The following is a 27,296-nucleotide window of genomic DNA, read 5'->3' as shown; positions in this document are numbered from 1 at the left end:
TCATAATAGCCATTAGGCTGGAGGCTGCTGCTTGTAACCCTTACACCAAGCTCATGTTTGACCCTATCTTGGATACTTCCTCTTCTTGTAGAGGAGGCAGGCCCATGGCACAGGCTAGGCAGGGGGCCTCACCCAATCCATCTGCTCAAAGGTAAAGGGCTGCTGTCATGCATGAGCAGGTCTCTTTCAGACTGCCCCCACTGCAGCAGTCAATGCCCAGCATCTGCAGGCTGCTCCTCTGCCTGTCAGGGGACCTCTGATGCTGTCCTGGTCAGGGGAAGTGGGGCCAATAGGAGGAACCAGCTTGTCTCCATCCCCACTCACTCCATCCAGTGCAGAGGGACCCTTGCCTCGTAGTCCAGAGGCTAACCCTTCCCACGTTCCCCTCCCCTGCAGCCAAGCAGGACTCATGTGGTCATTTCCCCTCTGCTGTAGGCTTAGCAGGTGGGCACATGAAGCAGCTTGGACACCAGCCTTCCCCCCCCCCCCCCCCCATCCCACACCCACTCTTTTGTGCTGGGCTTCTCCCTTCACACACACAAGGACACAGGATTATAAACAAGATTTGAGTGATCTTTATTCCAACTGGTGACCTCAGGCACATGCCACAGTGATCAGAGCACAGGAGACAGCTCCAGCCTAGCTCCAGAGCCAGGCATGCAGCACTGCTGGAGTAGCAGGGCTTGGGGTCAAGCAACACGTCACCAGGAGCACTATGGCCCACAGCTCTGGGGAGCTAGCTAGCTCTGGGGTCATGGTGCAATGGACTCCCATGGAAGGGCCGAGCACTTCCTAGCTCCTCCAGACCTGGTGAGAGCACAGCTGCTCCAAACCTTGAGGGAGAGGGACCCGCTGGCTGACAATGCCCTGTCCCAAGCCCCTTGCAAGGTACTGCAGCCTTTCTTCTGAGCCCCACCAGCTGGAGCCTGGGTTTTGTTACCTAGCACAGGAGAGAATGCAGACAGCTCTGCAGCACAAGCACCGGATTAGATAGGACAGCTGCCAGCTGTAACTGCGAAGGAGATTCGTGGTCCTAAGACTATGGACAGTTTAGCAAAGCCACAAACCTTGCTATCTGGAATGGAAGAGGCAGGTTTGCCACTTCAGAGCCCCAAGCAGGAGAGATCTGGCCTTGGCAGCCGGGGGGGCAAGCCTTGACTGGTCCCAGTGTCAGCCTAGACACTCATTTGGTCCACATGGAAATGGAGTTTGGTCCCTACAGAACTGGGGTGTACAACAGTATCAGAGCGTTTGGGTCTTGCACTGGAGACAAGAGCCCCTCGAGGTGCTGGAATGGGGAGATTTGAAGGCAGACTCAGTGTGAGGCCCTGGCAGGTTACACTGGAGAGGTTTGTTTGCTGGGGATATTCAAGGTACCATGCCCTGATTTTCTAGACTGTAGACAAATATATTAAACCCTAGTGGGAGGGGTGGGAGACAGGGGAGAGGGAGTGCTGCCGTGTGGGCTGATCAGAGGATCTGGCGTGGCATCCCGTAGCCTGTCATGCCTGCCTGGGATGCACCCCGGTTGGTGCCCATCTGCAACCCAATCACATTCTGACCCTCCTTCAGCTTGTCCTCTGAGAAGCCCCGGCGGTTCTCCTTGGATTTCCTGGGAGTGAGGAAAGCATGAGTCAGCGTGGAGGGGACACAGGCAGAGATCTGGGGGGCACCCAATGGCTAGACAGTGACCCATACTGAGCTGCAGAGGGGAGGCCCAGCAGGGGAGGGCACAGTGACTGCTCAGCCTTCACATCACTGGCAACAGAGCCTTCTAGGGCACAGTCAGGCTGGATGAACCGATACCCAGTCACTGTACAAGTGGGCAGAGACCAAGCCCTACAGTCCCCCCTTTGCAGGCTGGGGAGGGGGCAGCAAGATGCTGAAAGGTGCTTGCATCCCTTGTATGCTGGCTGCTGGGCTCAGTCCAGCCTCCCTGTCTGGAGAGTAGAATCCCACATCCAGTGGCTCCAGGCCAGATTGGGACAGAGTACCAAACCCTGAGCTGGGCCATACCTGCTTGGCCTGACTTCTCCCCTCCCCCAGAGGTCCTGGGTCACAGGGGCTGTTGTGTTACTCAAAGGTTGAAGAGCCACTTACTTGGGGAACCAGTTGGGGTCTCCCACAAAGAGCCCGTCTTCCCGTGTAACAGCCAGACCTCCCAGGTTCATCAGGGTCTTCTGCACACTGGCCATGTTCTTCCCTGGAGGGCACAGAGACCCTAAGCAACATGCTGCCGTTTGACTCGGGTGCATTCAGCACCAGCAGCGTGCCCAGGGAGCACTGGGGGCCAGTAACCCAACCCTACCTGCCAGTGGGGCCTGCAGCTCACCCCAGTTCACCCCCAAAGTCAGTGGGTCACATGCAGAGCCTGAGCAAGGCTCCAGGATAAGCAGTCAGTCTAGAGAACCATGATAATATACCAGGGGTGGCCCATCATTTTGTAGGGGGGGCCACTTCACCAATACTGGTAGTGGTCACAGGCTGGCCCTAGAAGGGGCAGGGCCTCAGGTGGAAGGGGCAGTTCCCTCTAGGCACTGCGTGGGGGAAGATGGAGATTTTGCATGCTCTCCTATGGGGCAGGGGAGCACAGGAGGTCTCTCCTCCTCACCCCTCCCTGCCAGCTGTGCACGGCACCCAGAGGGAGCCACCAGCCGTTCTGAACAGCTGGCAGTTCCCTCTGGCACCACACCCCCCTGGTGGGGAGGGGGAGATTTTGTGTACTCGATTGGCCTGAGGACACGGCAGGGTGAGCTGGGTCAAACAGCCAGGCAGGCTGGATTCAGCTCATGGGCTAGATCTTGCTTACACCTGTAATATACCATCCCCAGACTCTTGCTCAAAGCAACCGGCCTGGCCCATCCAAAGGCTATGCATTTGATAGAAGCATCTGCTGTCCCCTGCTAGCAGGCAAAGAGCCTGCTGGGAAAGGGCCAAGCGACTCTGCTAACACTGAAGCAGGAGATCCATGCACCTCTCCCACCCACAGATACTAGGGTGTAAGCTGAGTCACCCAGGGGAGGATCCCCAGGATAAGCAGAGTTGGGGAAGCAGCCTTGTGCTGATGAAGCTAGGACCCCCATGAAAGGGGTGAGTTTGGATTCATGCACGGCATAAGGGCTGATCTAAGGTGGGCTGCTCACAGAAGGAGTCTTTGCCTTCTCCAGCTCGGAGCTCCCTGCTCCTCCTCATGCCAGGGGTTAGGCATCCTGCATGAGCAAGGGCAGTTGTGTCCATGCCAACCGCTCCCCCCTCAGTTCTCCCTACCTTCCCAGAGATCCACGGTTTGGAAGATGTCAGTGGGGGCGATGCCATACCGCTCCGCAGCCTGCAGGAACTGAGAGATCTGCTCCATCTGCTTGAAGGCCATGGCTGAGGCCTGGATTTTGGCCACTGGCTCTTGGCCCTTTGGGAAGAGGCTGTTGATGAGTCTGCAGAGCACCTGGACAGGAGGGAAGGACAAAGATAAACCCAGGACTCAGCCAGTGCCCTGGGCTGCTTCCTGTAGCAGCCTCCCCAGCACCCTGTAACAGGGGACAGGGCTGTCTGTGGGGGTTCTTCAGGGCAGAGTCCCCTCTTTCTTTGGGGGCAGAGCCAACCTGGCGCCTCTGGTCTTGAGATCTAGGCTGAAACTTTCCCTGACCAGAAGCCATTGCTACAAATGGTGTCTGGTCAAGAAAGCTGGCAACCCTGGAGAGACTTGGAATGCTGGCCCATTTTGGAGGGGAAGCTGCCCTGTGTCCCAGCTCCTGGGCAAAAGGGGGGTTCCCACCCCAGTGATCCGCACCGTGCCATCTTTCAGCCACTCCTGGAATTTCTCACGCCCAGGCTCAGGTGCCTGGATGTTGGAGCCGCACTGCGCCAGGATCCACTGGGTGAGGATCTGCTCCAGGTCCAGGTCATACTGCCGGTCAATCCTCTGCTGGACCTCCCGGCTGAGTCCATAGGCTGGTCCCCTGTTTGCCATGGCAACGGTGCAGTGTCTGCAGGGACAACAGAGAAGGGGCAGGTGAGAGAGCCCTCTGCACTCAGAGCCATGATGCAGCAGCACAGAATTTTCCCCAGCTGCTCAAAGTTCAGGGTCTCTACCAGGGAGACCAGGGACAGCCCTCCCTTGTCTGGTGGGGGTAGGTGTCCTGCCATCCTGAAGCAAGGATGCCTGGGCATGGTCACAGGGGGACTGCAGCATCCTCCCTGCAAGCACTGGGGTCTGCATTTGCACCATCTGTCAGAGGCACAGCCTGAAAGCCCTGTGACAGGCCCATTTTGGGGGGGAAGAGGGGGAGGGAAGAGGAGAGCCCTGGCCCTGCCCACCCTGTACTGCAGGGGTGGGCAATAATTTTTGCCTGGGGGCCACATCAAAATTTTTTTGAAGTAGCCCCAGGCCACCCTGGAAGGAGCAGAGAGCCTGAACAGGAAGGGGTGGCTGCCCCACCCTCAGACCATGTTTGGTCTGGGGGTGGGAGAGCCCCTTTGCCCCCCCTCTTCCCACTAGGCACCCATGTCCTGGAAGAGGCTTGACATGCTCCCCTGTCCCCAGGCTCTGATTGGCCTGGGGAGCACAGTCTCCACCCCTCTCCCCACCCCCAGCAGAGCACCACCTGCTCCTGGCAGGGCAGGAGGCGGCTTGATGCATTTCCTGCACCCCCAGGCCAATTAAGGGCGGGGCAGAGTGGAGACGGCTTCGGGTGCTTCCCCACCCCCTAGCCCCTAATTGGCCTGGGAGCAGCAAGGCCTCCACAGGTCAGATCCACCCGCTTGGTGGGCCACACCCATGGAGGCCCCTTTTGCCCACCCCTGCTGTACTGGGCCTCTCCTAGCCAGCTCAAAGCATCAAGCCAGCAGGGCAGAGACCCTGGGTTCAGCTGTTTGAGCTTTTGAAATCCTTGTCCCCGGCACGGCCTCCTACATACACCCTGGCCTTGCCCCACTGCGCAGAGCCCCAGGGGAAGCACTGACTATAGGAAGCTGTGCTGGTGCCAGGCTATGCCCCCTGCACTGTTGCCCAGGCTCTGCAAGGGCCCAGGCCCTGCCTTCTGGACAGAGGGAACTTTCTTCCTGCCTGGGAGCCCTGAGAGCTGGGATCAACCCACCCGCCCAGCTCCCAGGTTCCCCAAGCAGCCAGTCACTGCAAGCTCAGTGGAGCCACCAAGCCCTTGCTGACCCCACAGAATGAGGAACTGCCTTTGCTTGACCCCACTGCAGCAGGTTACCAGGGGCCTTCCCCATCAGTGCCTATCACCCGCCCCTGCTGCAGAGCAGGTCTCTCCAGAGACACCCCCAGGAGCCAGCTCCCAGACACCAGCAGCAGCAGGGCCCTTGCACCCTTCCCTGGGCTGCCTCATCCAGTGTCAAGCTGCATTTCCCAGCCCCGGGGCCAGTCTGGGAGAGCCCACTGCGACCGACAGGGGTGTGACCTGAGATGGGGCTGGCAAGGAGCAGACCAGACGGATTGTGCTCCCCAGGGAGCGTAATTCAGAATGCCTCCCCTCCCCCGCAGCCCAGGGCTGCCTTTTCACAAGGCCCCCGAGCCCCCCAGGAAGGAAGGAAGCTTTGCTGGAATTTCCTTTGCTTCCAGGGACAGTTCGATCTCACCAGCTGCGTGGGGATGGGCTCCAGGCCGGGCTCCCTTTGCAGCACTGTAGGGTCAGCCCTGCTCCGGGCCCCTCAGATGGTGGCTCAGACACCGCCTCCCCCCCCAAACCCTCCTGGGCCAAAGCCTCCTCTGCAAGGCTGGGGCAGTTGGATTGCAGGGCAGGAGAGAGGCGATTGTAAAGGAAACTGCTGCCATCTAGGAGGCTGTGCGCAGGGCAAGCTCTCCCTAGGGTGGGAAAGGGCCTGTCCTAGAGCCCGTCTTCCCTGCCCGCCCCAGGCCCTGGGTGCCGTATCGGGAAAGTCGACAGCCCTGCCGTCCAGGCACATTCCAGCCCTAATCTCTGGAATGCAGCTCTGTGCTGGGGCCAAGCAGGATGTGCCAGGGCCTCGGCCCACTTCCAGGCTGCCTGAGGAGGCCAGGAGCCCCCCCCACACTGCTACATGGAGCCTTATGGGAACTGGGGCCGCAGGACAGATACAGACAGGGCCAGAGCAGAGGTGCTGCCAGTCCAGCCCTTGGCTGGCTCTTCGGCTCACAGCTGACACCCCATGTAAACAGATCTCCCCCCTGCCCTTAGCTGGGATCATCCTCTCAATCCCATTTGCTCTGCCCCTCCTCCCCCCAGGCCAGCTGGGGCAGGCTGGTGTCTCAGGCAGCACCAGGCTTTGGGAAGGGGGGGGAGGGAAAGAGGGAGGAGTGAAATTCTGGAGTCACAGAATCCTGCCCATCCCTGCACCTCTGGCCAGGGAGAGTTCAGCCTCCCATCGTGAAGGTGGGCAGGAGACCTCTTCCCCTCTGCAAGGGCTGCGGGCAGCACCCCCACCTGGGGAAGGGGAGGGGCCGTCTTGCTGTCAGTGCCTGGCCAGGAAGCCATGAGTGCTAGGAGACAGAGTGAGGCCACACTGGGGGCTGTACAAAGGGCTCCCCTGGCTGGGAGAGACTGGGATTCCTGCCTCCCCGTGAGAGCTAGACACGCTGAAATCACCCCAGCATAGGAACCAGGCACCTGCAGCATGTGGGCGCAAAGGGGGTCGTACCCAGGAGCTGCAGAGAAGGCTGGGCTGTGAGGAGGGCAGTGGGTGGGGCTGGGCAGGAGGAGCCGTGACCAGGGATGGGGCACATGGGCAGCTCTGCTGTGACTCCTGGAGGAAGAAAGCAGCAGCATTTGATGCGCCCAAGCCTGGGGACCATCTGTGTCCGCAGGGCAGCGCTAGCAGAGTCTCGGGGAGAGGGCGCCCAGGTGCCTACCCTCACAGGGCCTTTTGGACCGTGCTGGATGCAGTGAGCAGGACAGCAACCACCTCCTTCTAGAGCAAACTGCAACTGCCTCTGGCTGGGATCCGGACACTCCCTGATAAGAGCCTGCCAGGCCCTCTCCCCTGCCCCCACGCAGGGCTGAGCCAACAGCCCCCACCATGACGCTGCACCAGTGTTTCCGGGACAGCAACTTATCACCTTTGCAGGGCACTTCCTGCTCCCAGGGTGATGCTAGCGAGTGGGGCTGCTTGGGTAGGAAGTGGTGGGGGGAGGAGGGGTGTGATTTCAGTTCCCTCCCAGCTAGTCTGCAGGGGGAGGTTCCCAGGGGGCCAGTTGCAGCCTTTCCTGGGTGCCTCCGAGTGCACCACTCCCTCCCACTTCCAAGGGCTGCTTTAAATCCTGACCCGCAGTTGGTCAGACGGGGGGGGGGGGGGGGGCGCACAACCCAGAGGCACGTGGGCGCCCAGCAGGCTGGCTCCCCACCCCCCACGACCAAGCTGACCCTGCCAGGACCCAGGCCGACCCAGCACCCACCCGTCCTCTGGAATGTTTGCTAGGGTTGAGAAACCGCCCTGGGGCCCAAGGGAGCAGGGGGCAATTGCGATTGAGCAACTTGGCCCTTTACTCATGTCTGGAGACTGTCAGTTTGGCTCCCTGCGGCCTCCCCTAGAGATGCCACCTTGAGACAAACCCAGGGGGTTCTCCAACTGGGGAGGGAGGGTCACAACCCCTCCGAGGTCACCAGGTTATGTGGGGGTGGGGAGACGACAGCTTCCAACCCTGCTTTGCCTCCCGCATTTAGAATAGCATTCAATAAAAACGTGAAACACTTTTCTGAATATGGGAGGGGTTGCAGGGAGGGGCTTGCAGTGTGAAGCTCAGGGGCAACACAGCTCTGGCCACAGAGGATGGGCCAAAGGTGCCATGGGCCAGGGAGGCAGCAGGTCTGGGCACGGCTCCTGTGGCTGGGAGCAGGTTTGGTACCACATGGCCAAGGAGGGGGTGCTAGGAAGGAGCATGCCCCTAGATAGGCCCCCATCCCAACACAGCTGAGCCAGCTGGGAATGGGGTTCCCAGGTGCATGGGGGGAGGGGAGATATTCCAGAGCTGGAAGGCCGAGTCTATTCCCCCTGCCAGGCTACAGATGCTCAAGGGAGGGGCCTGAGCCTCTGTGCCAAGCTGACCCGAAATGCTCTTTCCAGAGGTACTTGAGCAGTCAGGAGTGGGGGGGGGGGCTGAAGAGGAGCCAGTGATCCCCTGAACCCCCAGTGCCAGGGATCCCACCAGGTCCAGGCTGCAGGGCTTTGCTACAGTTCAGAGCTCACCCAGCTTCCTGGGCACAAGGGAAGGGACAAGCCACCACCAAGCTTGCCTGGGAAAGCAGCTGCAGCCCCTCCCCCCCCACTCCCAACTTACCAGCCCCCCCCTCACAGAGACTGTCAGTGGCTCCTGCCTGCCTGGCCCCAGGGGTGCCCGTATGCACCCTCCACTGGCTCTGCACTTATGGGACGGAAGTGGCAGCCCCTGGCCGGGGGTGAGGGGCGTGCCAGGAGGACAGCTAGCTCTGAAGGCAGGAGAGGGAGCCTGGGTGGGTCTGTGCCCATCAGCTGGGAGCCCTTCACAGCAGAGCAGGCATTGCCCAAGAAGCCAGCCCCTGAAGGCTACCTCCCCTCCCTGCCACATGCCAACTCCCAGCCCTCCGTGCTACAGGCAGCGCTTTCCCATTTGGGGCAGCTGGCTAGCACCACCCACGCGGTGGGGAACAGGCTGCAGCAAGTCCTGTCCCAGCCTTTCCGAAGCACCTCCTGCTGCACTGGGCTTGCCCTCCCTTCCCACCACCACACGCAGGGAGCCCAGCTCTCCGCTGGTTTAGCTCATTCCTGGGTCCCAGCCTGGTTGTGGGCAACAATAGCCAGTCCACTCAGGGTGCACCCTGATCCTCCTGGCCAGGCCAGCCCTAGCCAGGACCAGGCAGCCACTGCCACAGAGGGAGGGGGGGTGGGAAAAATGCCACAGTCTGTGGGGTCAGCCCTCCAAGCCACAGGCAAGGAGTGAGGGGAGGGGAGCAGCAGCATCCATGGCAGCGCTGCTAAGAGGAGACCCCCACCCTCCCTTCTATCTCCACCGCTGGGAAGAGGCACCTTCTCTACTAGAGCACCTCACACCCACACCAGGCAGGAGAGAGATCAGCCGTGCCAGCCCCTCAGCCACACTCCTACAGACCCAGCTCCCATCAGATATGCTGGCAGAACCAGGACAAGGCGCTGGCTTCCGCTCCTGCCCCCCTCGTTAGCTGCACAGTCTCAAACCCAGGACAGTCCAGGGCATGTGGGAACCCAGCCCAGCCCCTCGGCAATGCGTCATGCAGAGATGGGCTCAGAAGGCAGGGCTTGGCTTCCCTCCAGAGGGGGTTAGGTCTGTTTGCCGCCTACCAAGCCAGCTGTTGGCTATGAAGCAGGCCTGGGCCAGAGGAGTCTGTGCCAGTTCTCCATTCATCCTGCCAGGTGCGGCACGCTGACAGCACACAGCTTTGTCCCAGCACGTTAGGGAAGGAGGAAAGCTATGCCAGCTCGTTTCCCAGAACAGTCCCTACACAGCAGCCACGACTGCCTGGGGGGCAGGCCTGCTGCTGTAATATAGATCGGGCTACCTCGGCCACACAGCCAAGTGCACAGACACATCTGGGACCAGGGGATGTAGTGTGCTTGCAGGCTGGGTGGCTGGCTGGCAGGCAAGCAGGAACTTGGGATTCACCATGATCCCTTCCCGAACCCACTCCCCATGTGTACCTGGGACATAGGGACAAGAGGGTCATTGAGGAAAGGGGGTGTGGCCTCTGGCTACATGGACAAACTGGAAAGAGTCCAGAGTAGGGATGTAATAGTGTAGTCGATTAACCGACAAGCAAAAGCTTATAGGTTAATGCTATAGACTACATGCATCCCCTTCTTGCCCTTGCCAATAAATGTTTTAGCAGGCTGGCCAGTGGCCCGGCTCAGTCCTGGCTCACATTGGGTCCAGGATCTACCCCCACTGTGGCTCTGCATTTAAAGTATATTAAGAGCCAGGTGGACAGGCAGCCCAGTTCAATCCGGCTTGTGCCAGGTCCAGGAGTTCAGCCCCTCCCCTGGACATGGGCTGCTGCTGCCACCCTGCGCTGATACAGAGGCCACAGCACAGAGTGGCCAGGGGTGCCTTGGCAGTGGGACCAGCCCTGCCCCTGGGGACTACAGAATAGTCCACTAACCAATAAGAATTCATGAGGTTAAGCGACTATTCAATTAACCGATATTTAACATCCCTAGTCCAGAGAAGAGCAACAATAAGGATTAAGGGTCTAGAAAACAAGCTAGGAGAGAAGATTAAAAAATGGGGTTTGTTGTTCAGTCTGGAAAAGAGAAGACCGAGAGGGCGCATCACTGCTCTCAAGTAACCAAAAAGATTGTTACAAGGAGGAGGGAGAAAAATTGTTCTCCTTGCCTCGGATAACAGGACACAAAGCAATGGGCTTAAATTGCAGCAAGGGAGCTTTCGGTTGGACATTAGGAAAAGCTTCCTGCCTGGGTGGTTAAGCACAGGAATAAGTTGCCTAGGAAGATTGTCACAACCTGCTCTTAAAAATCTCCAGTGATGGCAAACACCGGTCAGGGATGATATAGATCATGCTTGGTCCTGCCATGAGGGCAGAGAACTGGACCCGATGGCCTCAAGGTCTTTTCCTGTTCTATGATTCTATATGGCATTATGGAGACCATGGGCCAGCTACTTAATCCAGTCTTGCAACACAGGAGTAGGTTGGAAAAATTGTAGCAGGCTCAGAAAAGAGCACTAACGATCTGGTCTCATTTAAGGAGCATCTCCAGATGAGCGCCATCTGAGCTTGGAGACCAAGAGTAACTCACCTCAGAGAGGCAACACCCTGTAGCAAAAGATCTAACTGGCCAGAGGAGCAAACTGAAATGTGCAAAGTGCTAACTGGAAAGCAACAGCAGGTTAAGTGATGGTAATTAGCCACTGAGCAAATTGGCAAGGGATGTAGGGGACTCTGGATCCCGTGAAGATTTTACATGGAGCTTGGACATTCAAGATACAGGGGCTCAGCTGTCAGATCTGGATTGGAGGCCAGAATCTGTGGGAGGAAGTAGGGGGGCTGGAAGACTCTGGGCTGAGTTAAGCAGTCACTCAGACTGGGTGATCACAGCTGTCTCTTCAGGCCTTGAAATCTAAGGGAATGTGTCTTTAATTGGGTTCCAGCAGGATCCTGTGGTCTGGAGAGCATCAGGCTACACTGACCCATTATTCTGTCTGGAGACAGCAAAATGAAAACCCTGCCCAATGGACAGGCCCAGGTGCCTGCAAGCCAGTCTGCCAGGCCAAATGCTGCACTGGGAACACGGGCTGAGGAGAAAGCCCCCATCCCAGCCAGGAAGGGAGCTGTGAGCAGCCATGGCTAGAAGCCACCAGCAGGCTGGAGATCGGTTTGCATTGTTTACAGGCATCTCTTCACTCCCTTATCTGCACTTCCACCTGCCCGCCAAGAGGGACCTGCAGGCACTATGAAAAGCTGGTTGAGGGCTGTCTCCCGAGCTTCCCCAACCCCCATGCCAAGCTGTGCATCAGCTCGACAGACAGAATGGGCGGCCGGGCACCCTAGAGGGTCAGAGCCCATTTCCACTGCAGCTTGGCAGTTAGTGTGACAGCAAGTGGGGCACTGCCTGCACCCAAGGGTTAAGAGAGCAGAGGGAGAGACAGCACCCCACTCCCAAGTGGAGACAGATTCTGCTGATTAGCTAGAGGCTCTTAGCAAGGGTTCTGGGAGAGGACAGGCCCAGAAGAGGCAGGAAGGGGGATTTCAGAAGGGCCAGTGCAGACACTGGTCAGTGGCTCTACCAGGCAGTCTCAGAACAGGCAGAGCTTCTGGAGAATGGGAGCAGAGGGGGCAGCCCTCCAGGCTAGGCCAGGAGTGGCCGAAGTGTGTGAGAAAGGCAGCTCCCCTGAAACATTAGCAGCCCTGGGCTCAGAGCCAAGGAAACCAGCAGTAACTGAAATTGGTGGAGACAGGGCTGATTTCCTGCCACAGATGGAGTCTGCTGGAGACAGGAGCACATTGCAAGGGGGAGTCTGGAAGACAAGAGAGCCAGCCCTGGGGGAAGGGAGAGGATGCTACTGAATCCTGCAGAGCAGGAAGCAGCCACCCATGTTTAGCATCTAGGTGGCCAGGAAGCAGTAAGCTCTGGGGGAAAACTGATTCCCCACTCCCCCCACCCCCACACATCTGCACAGGCAGAGCAAGTTACAGCTGCCGAAGTGAGAAGTCGCCACAAACAGGAAACCCCCTGGAAGTGTGGGCAGGTCACCTGGGGATGTTGCTATGGCACCAGAACACAAGCCAACCACAGACCCAAAAGTTCAGGGCACTGCCACTCTAGGGTACCATGAGGGCTGCACACTCACATGGGCACAGCCGGAGCACAGGGCTCCATGAGGCACGCGCCTGGGTAGACACCCCAAGCAAAGGACTCTCTGGCTAAGCACTGTCAAGGAAGGGAGCCCGTCAGCAGCTAGGACAAACCCCATGCTGGGCCCGTGGGCAGAGAGCAAACAGCAGCTCAGGATAAGGAAAAGCCTCGCCTTCACCTGCAGAGGGGTTTGGACACAGCTCTGCTGTCGCTTGTCTCTCCCCACCCCCAGGGCACTACGGTAACCACCTGGCTGGTGCTGACTGCCCTGGCCAGTTCTGAAACCAACTTGCCAGAAAAAAAATTTAATCTGCCTGTTTGGGGTGGGCTTGTTTTTAAGCGTGGGTCAAAGTAACTCTCCTGCAGTCCTGCCATGCTGTGGTATTTTTTGTCCTGTTAAAGATGGCAGAGTTCCTACTTCTGCAGTTTAAGAAAGGAACTGATGGTATCAATCTATACATGTTCTCTCTAGATACTGTAAGCGGCCTTTGGGGGGGTGCAGATTTGCCTAGAGTTTGGGGTGCAGCAGGCTTCCTTTGGGGACTGCTGATCTGTGTTTCAAAGGTGGTAACCTAAACAGGAGTCAGAGTCTGCAGCTACAAGCTGGTAGGAGGCCATGATAGAGGCCAGGAGGAAGGAGCCACATGGCTCACCCCTCCTCCTGCCACACCCTCATCCACTTCCAGCCCATGTTCAAGAAGGCACTGACCCAGCTGCTGCAGCCACCCTCGCAGATGCAGCCCTCATGCCTTAGGGGCCAGCTCCTTGGAGGCTGGACAGTCTCTGCACCCCACTCAGAGCTGGAGATCTTCCTGCTCAAAGCTGGGCCGCCTAGGATTAGCCCCAAGCAGGCCAGCTCTTCGGGACTCTTGGCAGGGTGGGCTGCACCTGCCTTTCCAATTTGCAGTTCCCAGAACTGAGCTCCCATGGGGCAGAAAGAGTCAAATCAGCATCTTATGAAACTTTACAAGGCAGAGTCTCCTCCTCCCCCTGCCCCCCAATCTTCCCAATTTTCAGGGACTCCACCAGCTGCAGAGAGATGCTCATTACAGAGGGGAATAAAAATGCCAGCTCTGCCCGCCCCTGGAGACGCGCCAGCGCTAAGCAGGTCAATTCACACAAACAGCAGCTGCTGTTTCGTGGGGTGGTTTGACTTTATGGAAGCCCTCGATTCAGCAGTGAGCAGATTCCAGTGAAATATTCCCACCCCAGCGCACAGGCTGTTAACACAGCTCTTCATCTGCTGCCCCACAAGCCCAGGCCTGCAGCACAGCCAGTTCAGCAAGCGTCTGTCGTGCTCAATTGGGAGCTGGACCCTCATTACACAGGGCCCCAAACAAAGCCAGAGCCCATGACCCCTCCCTCTCGGTCACTGATGAGAGCAGGGCCAGTGTATGTTCCTAGCCATCAAGCAGCCTGGGAGCAGGGTGGGCTCTCTGGTCCCAAGAACCCATCTGAGTTTGCTGCTGTCACACAAGAGATGTCAATAAGGGCTCCGAGTGATCCCATTCATCCCAGTTACCTGCAGTACCCTCGCCCCACCCTGCACAGAGTGCTGGAGGCCAAACCCAGAGCCTGCAAGCACCCCCAGGCTAGTCCCAGTCCAATTCCACAGGCGCTGTCTACACAGCCTCCAACCACCTCAATTGTACCCCTGGTGTGGCTGTGAGGGTCACACCGACCAAACGTACAGCTGGAGCCCAGCCAGACTTGGCCAGCAGGGGAGGCACCCCTCCACCACATCCACACTGGAGGCCTCTGCTGATTTAGCTACTGTAGAGCCCCACCCTACCTAGAACCAAACTGCTAGACCCCTGACTCTCAGCCTTGCCGGAGCATGGTGCCCCTTTCAGGAGACTGGTCTTTGGTACACCAAGTTTCACCTCACAAACTACTTGCGCACTCAACTAGACAAAGATACAAGCATCTCAGCACTGACCAGTTATAACAACTATAAAAATCAATCAACTGGAACGTCAATGTTGTACTGACATCTCCCTGCCTAGTCTATAAAGTCACGTTGCCCAAATAACCACATGTGGCTAGTGTGTTGTACATAATTTGAGACCACTAGCCACACTCAGCTACATTAGTCGGGAAAATGGACAATAGTTCACTATAGTGGTGACTGCTTCAGAAGTAGCTGGACACCACAGCTGTAAAGCAAGCAGTGGTCCCGTAGCACCTTAGAGACAAACCTACACGTACATATAATCATGGGCTTTCTGGGTAAAACCCACTTTTTCACACTAACACGGCTACCCCTCCGAGTTTATAAAGCAGTACGCTGTGGTTTGCATTGATTTGGCAAGTGCTTTTTCGGTCACCCGTTTTAACACAGCTATCTGGAGGAGATGACTACTCCCCACATGCCCTAGCTGTTAGACACACACCAGCCTTCCTTGCTTCCCCGTGGGGGCGGTCCCAGTCTCTGAAGACGGGACTTTCACATCCCAGCCTGGGAAAAGCACCCTGGAGGTTACAAATCCAGGGCAGTCCCTTCGCACCACGCTATCAAGTGAGTGCAGCCGCACCCTGTCCAGTCACAGCTGGAGGGAAGGGGTTTAGGAGCTAGAGAGCTGCCAGGCCTCCCTTTGCGCTCAGTGGAAACAGCCTTAGCCGGCCTCAGGGGCCAGGTGTGGCAGTGCCAAGTGGCCTGTTCCACAGGGCAGGCCAAAGGCGTCTCAGTCCTACCGCTCTCAGCGGTTTTAGAGGCAAAGCCCTGGAAATCCACCAGCATCTGGGGAGTTGGGTCAGACCCAGAAGCGGCTACTTTTTCCTTTTTTAGAGAGAAACGCGGGCCCTGGCGGGGAGACGGCTTGGACGGAGTCGTCAGGCCCGCGCTGGCCTTTGTAACCACCCTGCTGCCTGCCAAGCTGGGGAGCTCAAGGCAGGGGGAGGAGCGCGGGGCTGGAGCCAGCAGCAGCGTTTGCCCAAGTTGCCTGATTTATAAGGAGTTGTTGTAGCAACAGGCGGCAGGCTCCAGCCCTGGTCTCCGTCACGGCTCGCGGAGGGGTCATGATCGCCCATGAGACAGCAGTTCCTGGCTTGCCCCGCCGCCGCCAAGCGCCCGGCCCCGAGCGGAGCAGCGTCCCACCCCGACTTCGCTCCTTACGCGGGCGCCTGCCGGCCCGCTCGCTCCAGCCGCGGCCCCCGCGCCCCTAGGGTGGGGAGCCAGCCCCAGCGCCGGGCAAAGCCACCCCCTTTCCCGAGCCCCCCACCTCCGGCCCAGCCACCCCAAGAGACGTAGGGCAGCCCTGCCCAGTGGGGGAGCCCGCGCCGGGGCAGCCCGCGGTAACGCACATGGGGCTACCAGCGCACGTGGCTCTGGGGCGCCACCCGGCCGCCTCCTGCGCCACCCCGGCCCGCCTGGGGTAGGAGACCGGGAAGGGGAGGGGAGCGGGTCGCGGCACCTGCAGCACCCCCCCCCGGGAAGGGGCAGCCCCAGCCCGGCCGCGCCCCTCGTGGGACAAGCTGCGGCCGCGGGGACCCGCCGGGCGCGGCGCGGCTCTGACCTGCTGGTGGCGACTCGAAGCGATGCTGGGATGGGGCCGCACCCAAGCCGCGCGGCTATTTGAGGGCTGATGTCAGCGCCCGGGGGGGGCGGTGCCGGGAAGGGACTTAAAGGGGCCGGAGCCTCGGCCCAGCCTCGAGGGGCGCGGCGCCGGGGGATTTGGGGGCAGGATGCGCTTTGCTCCGGGCCGTGGGGCACCTACCGGGGAGCAGGGGCTGAGTTCAGGGAGGCGACTCCAGCACAAATCTCCGGGGTCTGCTGGGACAACCCTCCCCCTAAAGCCCCTTCAGCCTCCCCGCCATGGAGGCCAGGCTGTAGATATCGGCCAGTGACTAACTCCCCCCCTCCCCGCCCATTGTCGCGTTTCACAGCCCTTCCCGGGTTCCAGCTCAACTCCCCGAACACGGTCCCTGCTTGGCTTTAAACCTCCCCCTCCCTCCACCGTTTCCAGGCACCGAAAAGCCAAACCCAGAGACAATTCTGCCCACACTCAAGCTCCATCCTGCCCTCCCCCACTGATCTTCCTTCCACCCATTGTACAGTGGAGATACTGTGAGCCCCTTAGCCAGCGGTTTTCACACTTTTTTCTCTTCTCCCAGTTGAAGACAATTGCTGATGCTGCCACCCAACATAATTTGACTAGAGTGTGGGCCCCGGGGTGAGGCTTTGGGGTGTAGGAGGGGCCTCTAGCCTTGGGTTAGCCATGCAGCAGGGGTGCTAAATCAGCTTCCTGCCTCTCCTGGCACTGCAGACCATGCTGAACCCCAGGATTAGCCAGCAACAGATTCCCAGCCATTGGGAGTGCGGAGCTAGTTCTCCAGGCAGGGGCAATGGGTGGAGTCCTGTGCGCTCTCCCCAACCCCCCTAGGAGCCGGGCCTGCTGCTGGCCGTTTCTGGGTCACAGCGCAGTCTGCAATGGCAGGACAGGCAGGGAGCTGCCTTAGGCCCCCCCCCCCCCCCTCGGTCACTTGATTCTCCTGCTGCAGCAATGAGACCCAGTGCTTGGCATTCCACCACCCAGTACTGGGTCGCCACTGCTAGTTTGAAAACCACTGGTTTAGTGTAACCCCCTGCACAAGGCGAAAAACTGGCAGAGAAACATCCATCCTGAATGAACATTTGTCAGCGATGGCTCTTGAGTGAATTGTTCCAGTGGCTAATCCCTCTCACTGTTACCAGTGTGCCCCTTATGTCCCACCTGAATGTGTCTAATTGCAGCTTCTAGCCACTGGTTCACGTTAGCCCTTTCTCTGCTAGAGCCTGTTATTACATTTCTGCTCCCCAGGTAACTACTTACCGGCTGTGATCAAGTCACCCGTCCGCTGTTCTTTGTTAAGCTAGATGGAGTCTCACCCCAGAAGGCAGGTTTTCCAGTCCTTTAATCATTCCTGTGGCTCTGCTCTGACTCTCTCCAATGTATCAACATCCTTCTTGACTTGTGGGCACCAGAATGGGATACAGGAACTGGCAGGTGGTCACACCAGTGCCAAATTGAGGGGCAGTAACCTCTTTACTCCAAACCAAGTTTTCCCTGTTTATGCTTCCCAGGATCACATTAGCTCTTCGGGCCACAATATTGCACTGGGAGCCCATCTTCAGATGATTATCCACATGGGTGGTGGGTGAAGGTAGGGAATGGGGGAGGCAAGCCCCCAGTCCTGCCCATTCTGTTCAGGCCCCACCCACATGGGAGCAAAGCCCTCTCCCCAGCACCATAGGGAGGTGGTGCGGCATGCAACCCCAGCCTCCTTGGCCCCAGAGCATGGAGAGGGTGGGCGCTCACGATCAACAACACTCTGCCCCCAGTACGCCTACCGTAGACATTCTGGGGGCAGAGTATGGGTGGGGCCAGGCTGGCGGTTTGGGAAGTCAGTGTCTTCTCCCGCCTCATACCCACTGCCCCTGATTATCCACCAGAACCATCAAATCCTTCCCAGAGTTCCTGCTTCCCAGGAGGGGCCTCCATCGTGTAAGTTCAGCCCGCACTCATTGTTCCTAGCTGTGCACATTTAGCCATATTAAAACATAGAGGCTGTGTCTAGACTGGCATGATTTTCCGCAAATGCTTTTAATGGAAAAGTTTTATTTAGATGCGGTTTTGTGCAAGAGAGCCCTGATCGCCATTTTCGTGATCGGGGCTTTTTTGCACAAAACAATACCGCGTTGTCTACACTGGCCCTCTTGCACAAAAGCATTTGTGCAAGAGGGCTTTTGCCCGAACAGGAGCAGCATAATATTTCCGCAAGAACACTGACAATCTTACATGAGATCGTCAGTGTTCTTGCAGAAATTCAAGCGGCCAGTGTAGACAGCTGGCAAGTTTTTCTGCAAAGGCAGATGCTTTTGTGGAAAAACTTGCCAGTCTAGACGCAGCCAGAGTGTTTGGCTTGCTCCCAAATTACCGAGAAAGCCTGTCAAGGTGTCCCTGAGCTGTCCTCGTCATCATTTACTGCTCCCCTATATTGGTGTCATCTGCAACCTTTATCAGTAATGATTTTGTTTTCTTCCAGCACAGTGATAAAAATGTTACGCAGCGTAGGGCCAAGAACTGACCCCCATGGAACCCCTCTGGAAACAGCCCCTCCTGAGGAGGATAAGACACTCTGGGTATGTCTACACTACCCTCCTAATTCGAACTAGGAGGGTAATATAGGCATACCGCACTTGCAAATGAAGCCCGGGATTTGAATTTCCCGGGCTTCATTTGCATAAGCCGGGCGCCGCCATTTTTAAATCCCGGCTAGTTCGAACCCCGTGCTGCGCGGCTATACGCGGCACGGAGTAGCTAGTTCGGATTAGGCTTCCTAATCCGAACTAGCTGTACTTGCAAGTGCAGTATGCCTACATTACCCTCCTAGTTCGAATTAGGAGGGTAGTGTAGACATACCCTTACTTTCCTTCTCGTAACTGTTGTTCTTCCAGATGTGTTTGTTCATACCCATTCCAATCCACACACCATCTGCGTGGATGGAAAATTCAGAAACTTTTTCACCTCGCAGCCACCATCAGGTTGGTTGTGGAGTCCCTTAGAGTGGGACCTTCAATATATGACCCTGCGGACTGCCACCCCCCCTCGGAAGGAGGGTGGGTGCTGGAATGGAAGTGAACATCCCATTTCAAAGAACAGTTGCAAGAAGGTGAGTAACCATCTTTTCTTCTTTGAGTGCTTGTTCATGTTGACTCCAGTCAGGTGACTCTAAGCTCTTCCCCTAGAGGCGGGGTCAGAATTAAGGAATCACTGATAGGAAGACTGCTCAGCCTATAGCTGCATCACTTCTGTCTTGCTGGTACGTGGGCGAGGAAAGCATCTGAAGAAATGTACATCCTTGTTGAGTGGGCTGTGAGTGTCGGGGGATGGATGTTGGCTAGCTCGTAACAGAGACGGATGCAGTCTGTGATCCAAGATGAGATCGGGAGACCCTTCATTCAATCAGCTGTTAGGGATGTAAAAGTGTAACTGTTTACATGGTTAACTGATAACCCTGAGCTCATTGGTTAACGTGCACAGTTGCACACAGTACCCCCGTGCTGGTTCCAAATGGGCCTGAATTAGGAAGTATTGGGAACAAACCCCCTTGCTCCTTAACTTCTGAGGAACCTCCTCTACTGCCCCCGTGGCGAGGAGCGACTGCACCTCTGGAAGGAGTTGCTCGTAAGAAGGGTGCCTGAAGAGGGACAGGGAAGGAGGGTGGGATACACATGCCGATTTTGCTCCTTCCCTCCCTCCCACTCGAGCTCTGAGTTACTACAGAGAATTCCGTCCCATGTGTTTGGCTGGTGGGTTTTACTCCTGGTCTGACTGTCCCTATATTTGGGGGTGGGAAAGAATTTTAAATGGGTCAGATTTGCAGAGCCTTGGAGGTTGGGCGGGCAAAGCTTCTCTTCCTCTGCAGCATGGGGCATGGGTCACTTGCTGGTTTCGACTAGTGTGGATTCTCCATAACTTGACACCTTTAAATCATGGTTTGAGGACTTCAGGATCTCAGAGACGGGGTTTCTGACAGGAGTGGGTGGATGATGGTCTGTGGCCTGCAACATGCAGGAAATTAGACCAGATGAACATAATGGTCCCTTCTGCCCTTAAAGTCTGAGTCAATGAGACCTGCCTTTTGACCTGCAGTTGGACTCCTGAGCCCATCGCTGCCCCATGTCTCTGACTGCTAGTTTCTGACAGCCACTGCTCTGACCACTAGGCATAACTGCCCGAATTATGAGTCTAAGGGTATGTCTACACTGCCACCCTAGTTCGAACTAGGGTGGCTAATGTAGGCACTCAAACTTACAAATGAAGCCTGGGATTTAAATATCTGGGGCTTTATTTGCATGTTCCCGGTTGCCGCCATTTTTAAATGCCCCGTAATTCGAACTACCTGCCCGCGGCTACACGCGGCATGGACTAGGTAGTTCGAATTAAAGCTCCTCATTCGAACTACCGTTACTCCTTCGGCAGTTAGTTCGAACTACGGGGCATTTAAAAATGGTGGCGCCCGGGAACATGCAAATAAAGCCCGGGATATTTAAACCCCGGGCTTCATTTGCAAGTTCGAATGCCTACATTAGCCACCCTAGTTCGAACTAGGGTGGCAGTGTAGACATACCCTAGGAGGGCTTTGTGTGGGGAGGTGGTGTTATGCCAACAGAAAAACTCCTTCTGTGCATATTGGCTGCATCTAAGCTAGGTGACTGTGCTGGCACAACTATGTCAACATAGGCTCTGGAGTGTAGATGCATCCTCAGCTTTCATGTACAAAATGTTTCAGGTCCTCAGGTTTGCAAAGAAACGGCTGAAAACATGACTGGAGTGTGTCCTCAAAGCTCAGAAAGCAAAGACACATAAAAAGACCCCAAATGAATTATTTATTTCTATTTAATCTCATTATTTTAAGCCAGTCTCATGATGTTTTTTCTTTGGCTTCTGATGTTAGTCTGCCTGAGGTTGGCCGTGCTCCCAGGAAGAAGAATTTTGCATTGACGTAGCATCTCTTGGAGGCAACGTTTCATTTTGGCTATTCCAGGAAATTAAGGAGGACGTAGGAGGTAGCAGGAGACTAGAGTTACTAGAAGATTGTTGTGTACATTTTGGCTGATACAAGTGGCATGTAGACACAATATTTTTGTTCCTAGGTAAGTAACAGATTTCTTTGTACAAAGAAGTATCTGGCCACTTAATGCCAGGGATGCTGATGTTTGACAGGCATACCATGCATCTTGGTTTTCCTGGACATGATCTCCCTTATGATCCTACTCTCTCCAGATAGATATTAGAAATATGAAAAACTTCCCTGAGAATCTACCATCACTTCTGTGGAAGTTGTGGGAAAGCGTCTGTCAAGAACTACTGGTTGTGTTGGACCTTGGGGTTGTAGACGAATCCCCTAGTGCAGCATTTCCCAGGCTGGGGGGGGGGGCACCTCAAAAGGGCGAGTGCAGAAGGGTCACTCGTAGGGTCACCATACTTTTGGGTTTTCTGGCTATGGCCTCTTCTTTAGTCCTCTGATCTCTGTCCAAGTGGGCTTTAGAAATATGAAAACACGCCCATGGTTTTTCTTTGCCTTCAGAGCTGGGTGGCTGGAGTGGCAGCAGCTCTCAGTTACTCAGCCTGAAAAACATTGCCACTGCCACAGGGTGGCAATGCCACAGGGTGGCAATATCATAGCTTGCTACGCTTCTTTCTGCGCTGCTGCTGGTGGTAATATTGACTTCAAAGCTGGGCTCCTATTGACCAGCAGCTGCACAGAAGGAAGGATGGCAATACCATGCCACACCACCTTTCCTTCTGTGCTGCTGCTGGCAGCAGGGCTGCCATTCAAGCTGGGCACCTCACCAGAAGCTATTGCTTTGCGGCCATCCAGCTCAGAAGGCAGCCCCAGCCAGCAGCAGCAGTGCCAAAGGAAAGGTGGCAATAACATACCATGTCAGACTTCCTTTGCACTGCTGCTGGTGGCAGCATTGACTTCTGAGCTGGGTGTCTCTGCCAGCAGCCGCTGCTCTCTAGGGGTACGTCTAAACTACATGCCTCCGTTGACGGAGGCATGTAGATTAGACAGATGGGCAGAGGGAAATGAAGCTGTGATTTAAATAATCGCAGCTTCATTTAAATTTAAATGGCTGCCCCGCTCTGCCGATCAGCTGTTTGTCGGCAGAGCGGGGCAGTCTAGACGTTCCCCTGTCGACAGAAAACCCTTTTGTCGACCGCCCTGGTAAACCTCATCCCACGAGGCATAACGGGGCGGTCGACAAAAGGGTTTTCTGTCGACAGGGGAACATCTAGACTGCCCCGCTCTGCCGACAAACAGCTGATCGGCAGAGCGGGGCAGCCATTTAAATTTAAATGAAGCCGCGATTATTTAAATCACAGCTTCATTTCCCTCTGCCCATCTGTCTAATCTACATGCCTCTGCCGACAGAGGCATGTAGTCTAGACACAGCCTAGCTGCCCCGCTGGGAAAGCAGGGCTGCCACCATCAGTGGCACAGAAGGAAGGGTGGCAGTGGCAGACCTTTCGGTGTTGGTGGTGGCAGACTGCCTTGTGCACTTGGCGCCTGCACTCTCTTGCTGCCCAGCTTAGAAGCGGGTACCACCACCACCAGCAGCAGCACAGAAAGAAGGATGGCAATATCAGAACATGCCTCCCTTCCTTCTGTGCTGCTGCTGGCAGCTGGGTTGCCATCTATGTTGGGCACCTGATCACTTGCAACCAATTCTTGGCCACCCATCCTGCCAGCAGTGGCACTCATGGAAGAGAGGCAATATCATGCCATGTACCCTTCCTCATCTGCCGCTGGTGGTGGTGCCACTGCCTTTCCAGCTGCCCGGATTAGAAGATAGAGCTGTCACTAGAAGTGGCACAGAAGGAAAGACAGCAAAACCATCACCTGCCACCTTTTTGTTAGGTGCTGCTGGGGTTGCCTTCCGAACTAGGTGCCTGGCCAGAGGCTGCTGGTCTGTGGCCTCCCAATTTGGAAATCAGTGCTGCCATCAGTAGTGACACAGAAAGAAGGGAGGCCATACCCCACCATGCCACCCTTCCTTCTATGCTGCTGCTGGCGATGGTGCTGCCTTTCTGTCTGCCCAGCTTAAAAGGTAGAACCACCATCAGCAATGGCGCAGAAGAGCGGCAATACCATACAGTGCCACCCTTCCTTTTGTGCTGCTGCCGGCGGAAGCACTGTCTTCTGAGGTAGGCACCTGGCCAGTGGCACCTGCTTTCCAGCCACCCAGTTTGGGAGGCAGGGCTGCCACCAGCCGTGGTGCAGAAGGAAGCATGGCAATGCCATACCATGAACATAAGAACGGCCATACCAGGTCATCCTAACGGTCCATCTAGCCCAGTATCCTGTCTGCCAACAGTGGCCAATACCAAATGCCCCCGAGAGAAGGAACACAACAGGGAATCCTCACATGATCCCTCCCGTTACCCACCTCCAGAGAAAAAGAGGCTGGGGACACCATTCCCACCCATCCTAACTAATAGCCATTGATGGACCTAACTTCCATGAATCAATCTAGTTCTTTTTTGGACCTTGTTAAAGTCCTAGCCTTCACCATAGCCTCTGACAAGGAATTCTACAGGTTGACTGTGCTCCGAGTGAAGAAAAAGCTTCTTTCGTTTGTTTTAAACCTGCTGCCTATTAATTTCATTTGGTGACCCCTAGTTCTTATATTGTGGGAATAAGTAAATAATTTTTATTCCACACCAGTCATGATTTTATAGACCTCTATGATATCCCCCCTTAGTCTCCTCTTTTCTAAGATGAAAAGTCCAAGTCTTTTTAATCTCTCTTCATGTGGGGCCCGTTCCAAACCCCTAATCATTTTGGTTGCCCTTTTCTGATCCTTTTCCAGTGCCAATATATCTTTTGAGATGAGGCGACCATATCCGTATGCAGTATTCAAGATGTGGGCATACCGTGGTTTTATATAGAGGCAATAAGATATTTTCTGTTTTATTCTCTATCCCTTTTTAAATGATTCCTAACATTCTATTTGCTTTTTTGACTGCCACTGCACACTGAGTGGATGTTTTCAGAGAACTATCCACAATGACTCCAATATCTCTCTCTTGAGTCGTTGTAGTTAAATTAGTCCCCATCATATTGTATGTATAGTTGGGATTATGTTTTCCAATGTACATTACTTTGCTTCAATTTCATTTGCCATTTGTTGCCCAAACACTTAGTTTGGTGAGATCTTTTTGAAGCTCTTCACAGTCTGCTTTGGTCTTAACTATCTTGAGCAGTTTGGTATCATCAGCATATTTTTCCACCTCACTGTTTACCTCTTTCTCTAGATCATTTATAAATAAGTTGAATAGGATTGATCCCAGGACAGATCCTTGGGAGACCCCACTGGTTACCTCTCTCCACTCTGAAAACTTATCATTTCTTCCTACCCTTTGTTTCCTGTCTTTTATCCAGTTATCAGTCCATGAAAGGACTTTCCCTCGTATCCCATGATAACTTACTTTACTTCAGAGCCTTTGGTGAGGGATCTTGCTAAAGGTTTTCTGGAAATCTAAGTATACTTAACAGCCACAGGAAAAACAGGGTCCCATTTCTGTTTGGACTGACCAGACGGGACCCTCCTTTCCCAGTCATCGGTCCCTGCCTTGGCTTCCCCTGGGGTTGGTGTCTGACGACATGGGGCAGGGAGCCCTGGCTGGCCAACTATGGTGTCTCACTCAGCCACTTTAATTTCTGTTTAACTAACTTCCTCATTTTTGTGTGGTTCCCCTTTCTGAAATACCACACCATGCCACCCTTCCTTCTGTATTGCTGCTGGCAGTGATGCTACCATCTGCTCTCCAGCCACTCCATTCAGAGGGCAGCCCCACCACCACCAGCAGTGCGGAAGGAAGGGAGGCAAGACCATATCATTCAACCTTCCTTCTGGGCTGTGGCCTAATAGTGGCACTGAATTCTGAGCTGGGTGACTTGCCAGTGGCCACTGCTCTGCTGCTGCCCAGAGTCAAAAGAGTGCCACCACCAGCAGCAGTGTAGAAGGAAGATACCATAATATGTCACTCTTCCTTCTGTGCTGCTGCTGGCAGTGGCGCTGCCTTCCAAACTGGGTACCCAGACAGTGGCCACTGCTTTCTAGCTATCCAGGTTGGAAGGCCAGGAAAAATCACAGACATGTTTTAATATTTCCAAAATCTGCCCGGAGGAAGATCTGAGGACCAAAGAAGTCATGTCTGAAAAAACTGGGGACAGATAGTGAGCCTGCTCATGACCCTCCTCCACTAGCCTTGTGAGCCCTCCCCCTTTTTGGGTTGGGAGTCATTAGAGAAAGGCTGCACTTGGGAATTTCCCAATGACCCTGAAGTCTCCAACATGTCCAAAAGTTTCTGGCAGATCATTTCCCACAACTTCCACCGATTAGGTCATAGAATGGGCCCTACCAAATTCACGGTGCATTCTTGTCAATTTCACGGCGAGAGCTTTCCCAAATTGCTCAATTTCATGATTTCAGATGAAATTTCATGACATTTTAACCATGTGGGTCCTGATCTAAAATAGGATTGTGAGGGGAGGGGGGAGAAATTGCTAAGCTGTTGTGGGGAAGGGGTCCCAAGAATGCCACCTTCATGCCTGTGCAGACTTCAGGGCAGGGCTAGGGTAGGTTCCACCCTCATTTCTGCACTGCCTCTCAAGGTGGCTCTGATCTCCCTGCCAAGAGTGACGTAGAGGAAGGACAACTCCTGTCCCTCTCCTGTATGGCTAGATTAGCAGCTGGGAGCCCCAGGCTCCTACCAACATGAGGAGATCAGATTTCACGGTGCCGGGTAGATTTCATAATCCATGACATTTTTCATGGCTGTGAAATTGATAGGACCATAGTCAGATTCTCAGGAACCTTTCTCCCCATAGTGGCCTGCACTGAATGGTAGTCTCCACTGGAATGTTCTGGCCATGCTACAAACACCAAGGGGAGTTCTTCAATTCACTGTAATAACTTTTTCTTTTCTTTCTAGAATCATGGATTAAGGATGCTAGCAGCCCGAGCGCTGATTCTGGTGGAAAAGGCATGCTAAGGAGGCCCTCTTGGTCTTTTCAAGTCTTCAGTGGATCCATGTGGTATAACCCTTGTCTCCAGCGGCGGATTTAGGGCAGGGCGAGTGGGGCAGCTGCCCCGGGACCCGCGCTTCCTGATGCCCCGCACATGCGCCTTGGCACCACACCGCATGCGCTGTGTCAAAGGGGGGGCCCCGCGAAATTTTGCTGCCCGGGGCCCCGCGGTGCTGCCCTGGGCCCCGCGGCACTCTCATCCTCCCCTGCTTGTCTCCTTTCGCTTCCCTGGATGGTGCATTTCATCATCAGCTGCCCTGGCCCTGTTTATATCCTGGAATGATCCTTGCCACTCGGCCAGCAGTTTTGACTTCAAGTTTGGCAGCAACAACAAATCCGCTCAGTGGGTCAGCCAATCAGCATCTAGATACTGAGAAGTGGGAGGCTGAGAGGTCTCAGCAGATGTCCCAAAGGATGGCCCATGTCAGCACTAGAAGGGATCAGCCTTAGAGCAATTCCAGTCCCACTTCTTTGGGACAGCCTCCTACAAAGACATAAGAGGTAGGTAGGGTGCGTGTGTGTGTCTGTGTACCTCTGTCCTGCCTGGCTTATGTCAGAGTCTGTGTGTGTGTGTGTGTGTGTGTGTACTTCTGGCTGAAGTCAGGGTCTCTCTGTGAGGTCACCACCACCACACCACTGTCCTCCAATAGGCTGAGGTCCCGCAACAGGCCTTTTATGATGTCACTGCCACACTCAACCTCCTCTGCAAGGCTGATGTCCTGCCCCCAGCCAGCTCCTTTGGGCACATCACCTGTTAGGGTTGCCAGGTGTCCGGTTTTGAACTGGACAGTTCAGTATTTAAGCTTTCTGGTCAGGAAACAAATTGAGAGAATATAAATGAGAAAATATAAATGTCCGGTATTTTCTAAATAAGATGTAATGTAGATTGTCATATAATGTCAAGTGTGTCTGGTATTTTTGTTGAAACCATCTGGCAACAACCCTATAGACTGCTCAGAATAAAGTGCTCTCATATGAGCTACAGACCAGTAACTGCTCATAGTCCTTATTCAGCAAGTATTTGAGAAGAACTGGCCCATTGGAGAGAATCAGGAACTGCGCAGACACTATAATTGCAGAGAAGCATCACGATCAATTAAAAGCCACGATTTCTTGTGATTTGTTTGGTCGTAAAAGAGATCAAAAGGGCCCGAGTCTCCCCTGTTAATAGCCACCTGCTCAGCTAATGAGCATTGAGACCCTGAGAGCTGGGATTGGAGGAGTCTCAGCAGAAGTCCAAAAGGACGGCCAGGTCACCACTGGATGGGATCAGTCTCTGAGCACTATTCCAGCCCCACCTCTTCGTGTGAGGGCCTTCCACAGTGAAAACAACCCCCCCCCCCCCGAAACACATGTAACCCCTCCTGTTGGCTAGCCCAGTGTGAAGTTATTCAGCATAGGGG

General features: G+C 55.3%; 1 protein-coding gene and 1 long non-coding RNA gene across 3 annotated transcripts in view; one reads left to right on the top strand and one right to left on the bottom strand.

Annotated features, from left to right (window-relative positions):
* Positions 1–26,874, top strand: part of LOC112544499 (uncharacterized) — a 40,678-nt gene extending 13,804 nt beyond the window's left edge. The window contains exons 1-4 of one of the 2 annotated variants that reach the window (XR_003087848.2): positions 18,587–18,963; positions 19,040–19,113; positions 20,752–20,950; positions 25,800–26,874. This is a non-coding gene — a long non-coding RNA (uncharacterized LOC112544499). Of the gene's footprint in view, positions 1–18,586; positions 18,964–19,039; positions 19,114–20,751; positions 20,951–25,799 lie in introns of those variants that run through there. The other variant, XR_012897473.1, reaches the window with a different exon arrangement.
* TAGLN2 (transgelin 2) lies at positions 553–15,982 on the bottom strand. The gene is made up of 5 exons (XM_006115188.4): positions 15,828–15,982; positions 3,788–3,983; positions 3,268–3,442; positions 2,101–2,203; positions 553–1,612 (listed from the first exon to the last, which is right to left on the bottom strand). The coding sequence occupies exons 2-5, from the start codon at positions 3,965–3,967 to the stop codon at positions 1,471–1,473; spliced, it is 600 nt and encodes a 199-aa protein (XP_006115250.1). The 5' UTR covers positions 3,968–3,983; positions 15,828–15,982; the 3' UTR covers positions 553–1,470.
* Positions 26,875–27,296: the final 422 nt, after the last annotated feature.

The sequence above is a fragment of the Pelodiscus sinensis genome, chromosome 24 (assembly GCF_049634645.1).
Source record: "Pelodiscus sinensis isolate JC-2024 chromosome 24, ASM4963464v1, whole genome shotgun sequence".
Taxonomy (NCBI): Eukaryota; Metazoa; Chordata; order Testudines; family Trionychidae; genus Pelodiscus; species Pelodiscus sinensis.
The sequence above is the reverse complement of the archived record's forward strand: the minus strand, read 5'-3'. Positions and strand labels throughout refer to the sequence as shown.